This window comes from Acanthisitta chloris, unplaced genomic scaffold (genome assembly GCF_000695815.1).
Source record: "Acanthisitta chloris isolate BGI_N310 unplaced genomic scaffold, ASM69581v1 scaffold2628, whole genome shotgun sequence".
NCBI lineage: Eukaryota > Metazoa > Chordata > Aves > Passeriformes > Acanthisittidae > Acanthisitta > Acanthisitta chloris.
The window spans coordinates 62,362-72,702 of NW_008688644.1; the positions used below are offsets into that span (position 1 = coordinate 62,362).

Sequence of the window (10,341 nt, forward strand, 5' to 3'; positions counted from 1 at the left end):
CAGAGTGGGTGAACAGGGCACTCATGTGTGCCTGTCTGTGCAGCACAAGGTGTGGCTGCAGAGTTGTGTTGTGGTACCCAAAATAGATCTAAACCTGCCAGCTTGGGAACTGAGAGTTATGCAGGTGCAGCTCAGTAAAGATTAACCCTTGATTCAGGGTCCCAAGGGAGGAGAGAGGAGGGGGTGGGCTCATAACCCCTGATGTCCCCTTACTGCTCTGGCTACTCTCTTTTCAGTACCTGGGTTGTGGCAGGGATGCTGCACAGTGTGCTGTCAGATGAGGTGCAGTCACCTTTGGAGTCCAAATACCTCCTTGGGAAATGCAGCTTTTGTTCCCTTTCTGTTCCCTTTCTCAGGACCAAGACTAATGCACTAGGGGTAAGGAAAGTACAAGGTTTTGCTTTCAGTGCAGCTTTTAGGCAGCACAATGGGGTAATAGGAGTCTGATGAACACATTCATGCTGCAGATCAAGTCTGCAGTCTCCATTTATCTGTTTCCTTCCCCCTTTTTGCTGAACCCTTTCCTTTCATTCTTTCCCTTGTGTTTCAGTCCTTCATTTTATTTGGTCTCACTGAAATTGAGCCAGTGTAAAATCTACTTTTCCTAATAGCTATTTCAGCTATTGAAAGTTCATGGATTGGATCCTTCAGCTAAATTAAATCAAAGGTGGCTGTTCCTTGCCTGGGGAAATCTTACGTGTTTGAGTTAGATCTGCTCAGGAAGACAAACAGGTGCAAACTCACTGGATTAACCCAAATATAAACTTTTTAGTACCAGGTTCATTTTAAAAAGTCTTTTTTCACTGGTGTTTGTGTTCCCAAATTTCATTACCAGCATCTAAGCCATTTTAAAAAAAATGATGTTTTGATTCAGACACAGAGTTAGATCCTAAAAGCTATGCAGGCTGTTAAATTATAAAGTAATTTGGGTTGAAAGGGACCTTTAAAGGTCATCTAGTCCAACCCCTCCCGAGAAGAGCAGACATCTTCAACTACATCAGGTTGTCCAGAGCCCTGTCCAACCTGACCTTGAATGTTTCCAGGGCATCTACCACCTCTTTGGGCAGCCTGGTGCAACAATTCACCACCCTCATCATCAAAAAATATCTTCCTTATATCTAGGCTAAACCTACCGTCTCTTTAAAGAATGGTTTAAAACGATCACCCCTAGCTGTATCACAACAGGCCCTGCTAAAAAGTTTGTTCTCATCTTTCTTATAAGCACCCTTTAAGTACTGACAACTCCTGTATGGTCTTCTTGGAGCCTTCTCTTCTTCAGACTGAACAACTCCAGCTCTCTTGGTCTTTCCTCATAGGGTGCTCCATAACTCTGATAATTTCTGTGGATATTTAAATGCAGGTATCCAGTGCAATTTCAGCTGTGTGAGTGTCTGAGACATCCTTACACCCTTGGCAGATGCCAGTGTAGCTGCAGAAGTCTTATTCTCTCCCCGAGTGGCAGCAGGAGGTCAGACAGGATCTGACAAAGCAACTTCCTAGCTGTGCTATCCATGAAGGAGAGTGTCAGTAGACTGAGACCTGAATTCCTGAATGGATATTCTCCCCTTGTAATTGCTGTGCTATCAATTTAGGGGTATGTTCTATTTACGTCACAGGAAGGAATTCAGTTGTTTTTAGCCCTGCTAAATTCTGACTTTTATCATGTGCAGGAACAGTATGAACTTGGTCACAGCCAACACATGCTCATCAGTGAAGTCCTGCTGTGAGTGTATGCATGTCTCTGTTTTGATGGTTATGGTATTTGTGGGTGCAGTTGTTGGGAATATCAGCATAAGACACTCTCCTTCACAAAAAAATTAAATTAATTGTCAGCTCATGTCATGGGCCTCTGAGCAGTATTTGGTCTCTGCTATATTAGGACCTAGGGCTACAGAGCTGCCCATATCAGCTAGTTCCTGACTGTGCTAAATGCAGGGCTGGGTTCCCTTGCACCAACAATGAAACCAGGCTGATTCCCTACCCTTATAATAACGACCAGCCCAACCAGATCATCTTTCATGTAAAACTCAAAAATTTTGATTAGTGCCTTCTCCCCACTAAAAATAGTAACTCAAAAACACCCACCCCAAACCCAGAGCAAAAAAAGAAAAACCTGTTTTCTCTTCCTTACCTTTGGGGAGTGATTTATTACAGCTCTTGTGCCAGCTGTTTGTTGTACTGCAGCATGAGAGCTGGGGCTGTACTGACTCTCCACCCACTCACTTGCAGTTTAGAGTAGCAGGTCACTGAATCCCTCCTGCTTTAGCCATCAGATGCATGACCTCTACCAGTCTGTGGAAGTGGCAGGGAGGGATTTGCAGCCTGATTTTTTCATGTGTGGATGCTTAGGGCAGATGTGTTACATTTGCCTTTGGCAGCTTGGCCTGTGAAATTTGTATTTCTGTATAACCTGTATCAATAAACCTGGTGACAAGTGGCTGTGGGCTACTTATAATGCAGCTAACAGTGGATGTCAGGTTCAGTGTAAGCATAAGATAATTTAATTTTTTTGTCTTAAACAAAGGAAGCTCAAATTTCAGGAAGAAATTTATATAAAATATCACATGCCACTATAAAAAACCCCGCCGTATTTCTGGTTTCTGAAGTAGTGTTTCATTGCTTTCTGATTTGGAAGGAACATCTCTCAAGGAGCACCAGCAAATAAGACTTAACATTTTTGGGTTTTAATTAAAGTGCTTCTTGGAAAATGAGCTAAAAATAAGCACTGTCTAGTGGATGCTCTTATTCTCCCAGAGCAGTCACGCACTTGCCTGCTCTTATTACGTCAGGTGGGTGAAGGAAGCCACATGGATGACTGTACCATATATTTTGGTCATCTTTTACTCTTGAAAGAAATTAAATGAGTGCTTACCCGTTTGGCTCTGCACATTTGTTTCTTCAGATGCTCTTGGAGTTTTCACAGTATTTCCCATTGCGCTCTCGAATTCCGTCAAAGCAGTTCAGAACTAAATCAAAGGAGACATTGAAATTCAACATCAGAGTAACACCTGCTGTGCCAACAGATGAGAAATGACCTAGTTTGGGCGTCTCCAGTTTTATGCAGTTTTGCTTTTGAGAACTCTTATGTCAAATTCTTGTGAGAGTTTTACATACTGGCTATACTCTCACCACTTTGGTGCTTTTGTCAGGGGAATAGCAGAAAACCACAGCTAGGGAAGTTGCTCAGAAGAAGGTGATGTAGTAAAAGTTTCCATTACCAGTACCTCGGCACAATAGGAAGTTACAGCTGAGCCATGCCCATTAAGTCTTTTCATATACAAAATGTTCTTTTCAGTATTTGGAGTCCTGAAGCTACAAAGGAACTAATTAGATTGATGGAGCTGGTTTTCAGTGCTGTGCATATATCATGTTGCTTTACTACCAAACACAAAGAACATTGCTTGGTAGGGATTTTTCCTGATGCAATTGTTTTCTCAGCAAATGTGAGCAATGTTATTAATTCGTTCAGTTTTTTTCTTCCTTTCTTTCTTGGTCTCAAAACACTCTTCCTATATAAATCCAGTGGTGCAAATTCTTCACATACTTGTCTTAAAATGTCTTAATGGGTGTACAAGAAACAGTATCAGACAATTTTGGAACTAAATACTGAGAGGAACAGTTTCTTCTCATGGCTTTGCAGCACCCGTCCTAATTCTCCCTAGCAGAGGACAGAGAGATCTCTTTGGATGTGGAAGGTGTCTCATGCTATGGTATACTTTCAGAGGCAGAGGAGAATAAGCTGTAGCTATTTAAAAACTGTACATTAAAACAAAATAACACAACTAGCTGATAGGTATCTTTAAAAAACATATTTCTGTCAATTGTCCTGTGAAAATGATAATAGGAGCTCTAGCAGCATCGTGTGGGGATTCTGTATCTTTTGGTCTTTTCTAGCTTAAATATTTCAAAGATATTCAGATATGATACTGCCTTTGGTGTGCTGCTCTTTACTTATAACAGGCTATAACCTGATGGTGTTGATTGGAGAGGTGTCCAACCTAAGAAGCAGAACTGCTGACATCAGCAGGACTTTATTACTAAGATTGGCAAAACTGAGTATGTTGATTAATACCACAAATTTTTTATGTCTTACAGAAATTTTAGGAAGACACCCCACAGAAATGCCATTCAAAAGAAAGAGAATTTCTCTCTCATCAAATGCAAGTAGAGCAGTGCTCGAACAGATGGTAGTGCACAGTTTGACTCTACTTTATCTGATTTCTAAGCTTCTTAGTGCTTGTCCCCAAAGGCTCTTTGCTAGAAGTCTGTATTTCACTTGCCAAGTGGCACATCACCCTTTTGCTGTCTGCACTCAGAAGTAGCTTGTGGTACATCTGTAGGATGCAGCTGTGCCAGCATCTTTTTAACAAGTGTCTGAAATCTACTTTCACAAGAACAAAAAAAATGTTTCCTTGCCTGATAGAAGTCTAGAAGCTGAATAAAACAGCAGCCTTTAAATTTAAATAAACTATTTGGGTATTCGTGTTTGGAAGAAAAGGGTCTCTTTAGGTAGAAAAAAAAATCTTTATCCATTTAAATCAAGTATGTTTCTAAAACCGAAACCAGAATTCACTTTGTCAGGCACTGTCTGCTTGCAAGATCATACTTTCCTGATCTGACTTTGAATATTTTTCCACAAGACTCAATTTTAATTTATTGAACATTTTTCTCAGTTGTACCCCATCCAGAGTAAGAGGTATATACATTGGAATAGTGCAGCCAGTATTTTGGCTACAGATATTATAGATGTTCTTGGCTCATCTTCAAATTAGCCAGAAAAATTTCCTGGGCACAGCAATAGACAGCTCAACAGGGCTGAAAAGGTCAGCCAAGAAAGTGGGATAAATACCTGGACAGATAACCTCTGCTGAGCTCTGCACTGCATTTTTGCAGTAATTTCTAAGGGAAACTCAAATCTAACTCTGCATATAGTAACTACGCTGCAGTTACCAAAAATGTTGAATTCCAGATAGATGGCAAGAATTGCAGCATAAACATCTTATGCCCACCTATAATTTTGACATATGCAATTGTTATTTAGATGAAAATAGCTTGAATTTTGTGTCCCAAACGACTGAAAAAAATTAAAAAGAAGTCATACTTCTATGTACCCCTTTATTCTGGGTCTTGGTATTTGAGGGCCAGGAGAGCAAGTCATCCTACTCTTGTCAGACTTGTGACCAAATGCTTTCAAGGGCTTTTTTCCTACTCTTAATTTCAGGTGTGCCTGTGTCACTTTGAAAAGTGACACGCAGTATTTGAATGCAATGGAAAGTCTTACAAAAATTTTACCTTACACTTACAAACTTTCTAAAAGCATGGCACATTTGAGCAAGGTACCTGCATTTCTCTAGCCCATATTTAGTGATCTAAACTCTAAACATTGCTTTAAAAATGCCTGAAGTGTTTTTGTAGGTTTGCTTATATGTAGTTTGCAATTAAATCACTGTCTAGTCCAAAGAGGTTAAGTATCAGACAACGGTCAAGTTCCTACTTCCTATTTTTGCAGAGCACCCCCAAAACTGGCTCACTTCTGCTGTGCCAGTCATCATTCTTCTCTAAGGACCTCTGAAGTCATCAGGACAAACTGTGCAGCTCCTTGCTGCTGCTTTAGATGTGGAAGCATCTAACTTACGGAAAATACCAATGTTACAGTGTAGTTACAGTAACAGGGGAAAGCAATGTTATCTTGGACTTTGATGTCACTAGCGTGACAGTTTGCATTTCTCACTGCATTTTCCGTGCCCTTTTACTGTCATTACCATTGGTGGCAGCATAAAGTCTTGAAAGGGACAGGGAATTCAAGATGTTCGCTGAGACTCATGGCAGAAGGGTTCAACACAAATGGAAAACTGTCACCTTTGCGGTTCATTTACTTATCCAAAGTGATTTAAAGGAAAATGACAAACATCAGACAAGGCTTTACTACTAATGCCATGTGTAATTCTGTACTTGGGCAGAGTAAAGGTGCCTATAGTCCAGTCAAAGGTGATGGACTGAATGCTCTGAGGTATGGCTCAACTTGCAGATATCTGAAAATGGGATGGAAATGGAAGGAACTGGAAGCTTTGTTTGAAATAGGGCAGGCAGAAGGCTGTTTCTACTTGCTTACTGGCAAAGGCATGTCTGTGTTTCTAGAGTAAGAGTGTATGAATTAGAATTGTAAGCATTTCTAAAACAATGGTGCACTTCACTACCGAGTGATAGAACTTAATGGCCTAAATAGCTCATGCTTATGTTGAGTATTGGCAACACAATACAACCCATTGTGTTGCTATATGATAAATTGTTTGGTGGTTTTCTGAAATTTTGAGACACTGCAAAAATAGACTTGCCACAAACTTTAGAGCGTCTTGCAGCTGAGCCAGGATTTATCATTGAAGTCATAGCAGAACAGTGACAGATTATAATCTTTTGAAATAGTGAATCTGCTTCAGGCACTGCATCTCACTGAAACTAAAGAATAACTTGAGTTGGAAGGGACCTTTAACGGTCACCTAGTCCAATCCCCTTGCCATGGGCAGTGACATCTGCAACTCAATCATGTTGTTCAGAGTCCCATCCAGCCTGGCCTTAAATATTTACAGGGATTGGACATCTACCACCTCTCTGGGCAACCTGTGCCAGTGTTTCAGCACCAAAATCATAAAAAAATTTGTTCCTCATATCTCAACTTGATGACAGAGTTTGGTATACAAGTAGAGGTGCCATCCCTCTGTTGCAGAAGCTGATAATGATACCAGATCCAAAAAAAAAATAATCACTGAGGGTGATTTGGGAAGAATTAAGGAGAAATTATAGACTTTAAACTCGCTGTGTCTCATCAACCCCAAGCCCTGCATGGAGGAGTACAGCTGCTGTGCAACTTGGAGGAACCGCTGGGCTGCAAACCAAATCTACCTATAGCTCTCCCTGCTCACCAGCCACCTCTTTGGGCTTGCATGGAAATTCGATTTTAACCATTAAGATCACATTTGCAGTGTTCCATTGGTCCTTCCTCCCCTCCCCTTTGCACTTGTGCACATGCTGTTCAGGGAAAGGCAGTCACTGCAGCCATGGCTGTTTGTACATGCACAGCTCATGGGGTTTAGTGATCTTTGCTGCCAAAAGGAAGGTGAAGAAACACATACAGTCCCAGTCCTGCTTTGTGTCCTATTTATCAATGGCAGAACTCTCAGTAGATATGAATTCTTCACCTGCCAAGACTGGAATCCCACTGACCTACATTGTGGGTCCCCAAAACCTATGGTACAATTTTCCCCTTCCGTTTCTGTGTGCAGCACATGTAGCAATAACTTCCTCTTGCAGAATTTGTTCTCTGAAAAAATGTGCATCTGGAGCAGTTAAAAAGCATGGAACATAGGAAAGTCTGTCACTGTATAAGAACTTTTTGAAGTTGTATTTAAAATTATTGAGAATTAGTAAACACAAAGAAATGAAAATAATAAGAAAAACAAAAAGGCAAGATAAGCACCTGAGTAAAGCCTCTCTGCAGAGAATACTGCAGACTAAGATAATTAGGACATTCATAATTTCTGAGATGCTATACACTATTTTATTTTTGTTTCCTGATATTCACATTTATACCACCATGGTCTTACAGTTTAATTCTCAATAAGGTTCACAGGTAATGTCTGAATCCCATTTAAAGCACCAGCATCCTATTATATTTCATGTGGGAAAGAAAGAAACAAACCAAAAAGAGCTTTGATTTCAGAAGCTGTATCATTTTTTTGTGAATTTCCTTTGTCATTAATCAAAATGCACATCCTTTCAGCTTTGAGATGCTTGTACTTTTGCACTTAGAAAGAACAACATAATATTGTCATCAAAGTAATTCATTGAAACATGCAACCATGAAACAACACAGAAATACCACATTATGCATACTTCTAACACTGAATAAAAAGCCCACTAAGCTGTGGGCTCATATTTTGGGTTATATTGGAAAGCAGGGTGCTTCAGCACAAGGTCCTAAGTATCTATCTTACTGCAAGCTTTCAGTAGAAATACTCCTTCCCCCTTCTATCTTTAGTACCACTCCTTGTGAAAAGGATCAAGGCAGGCTCTTCTATTTCTACCTTTGAAGGTACTTGAAATGCATGGTCTGAATACTGTCACTGTTAATGAAATACAACTCCCTTTTTGTATAAATCAAATTGAAACATTTAGTCCTGTATACAGATAAACTGAAACGTATCAGAGCAATGATTACCTTTAAATGCTAGGCATGATCTTCCAGGTTGCAGTATTTCTGAAAAAAGCCGTAGTCATAATACTGCTCTGATGCTGCCAGCAAGGTTTAGCTGATCAAGTCGAGGAGCAGCCGGTCGAATGAGTGTGTTGTGAAGTTCATGCTGTCATGTAGAGCAGCATTTGCCAAACAGGCCACATACTTCCTCTCTGAGAAATAAGGAAGGCTCAAAGTGTTTGCAACAGATGAGGTTCCTGTTGCAAGTCACTACTGAAGGCACTTTTTATCTATGGGCTGAGAAAACCAGGGAGGTTTTCAACGAATTGTATGAGGGCTGGTTTTAACAGATATGAAAAAATGAGCAAAATAACCTGGTTTACATTATGTACACAAAAAGGGTTTCTCTTTCTCTTTTTTTTCTTCTTCCAAATTTATTTATCCAGTAATGCCCATTCTCCAACTGTTTTGTTTTATGTAGTTTTGCTACTTGTTTTTTCAGACAGGCAGGAAGAGGCACAAAACATTGTTTTCACTCTTACTGAGTCTGAATGGGAATGCAAGCTTTAGTTTATTCTTCACTCTGTGCCTCAAAATACCTCTGTCTGCAAATAATTGAAGCTTAATATCAGCAATGAAGTAATATGGATTGAAATCCCATTTTCACATCAGTTGTACAAAGTGCAGAAGCCTCAGGACCCCCCTCATCTCAGTGTCTGAGTGGGGGTAACCAAGATACTGCCCTGTTAAATAACCTGACTAAAGGCACTGAAGAATATAGTACTGAGGATATGAATATAGAAGTAAAAGCTTTTTATTAAAGTTTGCCCTTTGCTTTTATAATCAAGACATGAGCTGAAAAGTTCATATACCTAATGGTGCATAGCAAAACTTTTTTCTAAAAAAACAAAACAACAACACAAAAAGAAAGAAACAAAAAACTCCAAACAAAACAACATAACCCACCAGAAAACCCAGAAAGTCCAAGCAGAGTTCCTACTTCACACCAGAGTAGCTCTGAGTAGATGTTGATTTTAGTGCCAGTCTGTTTGATGATGAAAACTAAGAGTTGACAAGTGTGGGAGCTGTTGTGTAACTGTTATTGGAACCAGGCAACACCAATCAAATCCCCAAAGCTGTGCCAATTTGGAGCTTTGGCAGTTTCAGGGGAATATCCTTTCTATCGTTTCTCTTTGATGGGCTGTGCTAGCAGTCCTCAGTGTGAAGGGACAGGAAAGCATTAGGGAGCTTGATAAGCAAACCAGTCTACAGCACAGAGCTGACAGCATTATAGCCAGTGTTCTGGGAGCTGGTAGTACCCTAATGCCTCATAATTATCCCTGCCAGTTATATTTTGATTGTTAAGGACCTCAAACCACAGGGATGTGGCATGAATATTCTTTAATAGCATACACTGAATGGATGTACAATGTCTCTGGAATTGCTAAAAGATCATGGGTTGGGAGATGTCTACACCACACATGAGAATAAGAAGGGGCAGAGCTTTGCCTTTTCCTAATCCTTCTCACCACTTTCTGCCTTAGGCTGGCTCTAATAATCTTTATGCCTTTACAAGAAGTAAAGTCCTAAAATGCACTCACAAATAGGGCAAGTCTCAGACTGAGCAGGAAAGGGTCACACTAAAGGAAAGGTTGGATTTGCTTGATATAACATGATCCACTGGAAACACAGTAAATCTCAGACACAGTTTATACCATGCTTGGAGAGGAACAGATGAGTTCACAGTGAAGAGAGGTAAATAGAATTCTCCATTTCCATGTCATTTCTGCCTGCTTTTGGTAGCTGTTTCCTCTTGTGCAATGATGAGAGACAGTTTACCCTTTCAGTGCATTCAGCTAATACCTCATTTTAAATAAGATAATTGATAAGGTAGTGTTTACATCTAAATGGAAGAAAGTGCTTATACAAATTAAGTGGGGCTTTATATGCCATCTTCAAAGTATTCATATCCTGTTATTTGAGTCACTAACCTGACACAGGCAGTGAGTGAGTCACTTGTGAGAGGAGCACTGCACTTGCAGGGCTGTGTCTGATGACAGCAGAGGGACTTGTGACAGCTGATGTCTGAAACAGAACTCTTCCTTCTTCAAAATGTTATTTTTGATAGAAGAGAGGGGACCCTCCTCTTT

General features: G+C 40.2%; 2 protein-coding genes across 2 annotated transcripts in view; one reads left to right on the forward strand and one right to left on the reverse strand.

Moving 5' to 3' along the window:
• Positions 1-3,119, reverse strand: part of SLA (Src-like-adaptor) — a 14,904-nt gene extending 11,785 nt beyond the window's left edge. The window contains exon 1 of the mRNA XM_009081107.1: positions 2,873-3,119. Coding sequence (XP_009079355.1) covers positions 2,873-2,933 — 61 coding nt within the window. The 5' untranslated portion in view covers positions 2,934-3,119. The remainder of the gene's footprint in view (positions 1-2,872) is intronic.
• LOC103808330 (thyroglobulin-like) overlaps positions 1-10,341 on the forward strand; it is a gene marked incomplete at both ends in the record, with an annotated part of 111,822 nt that overhangs the window by 62,268 nt on the left and 39,213 nt on the right. The gene's annotated exons all lie outside the window — the stretch shown is intronic.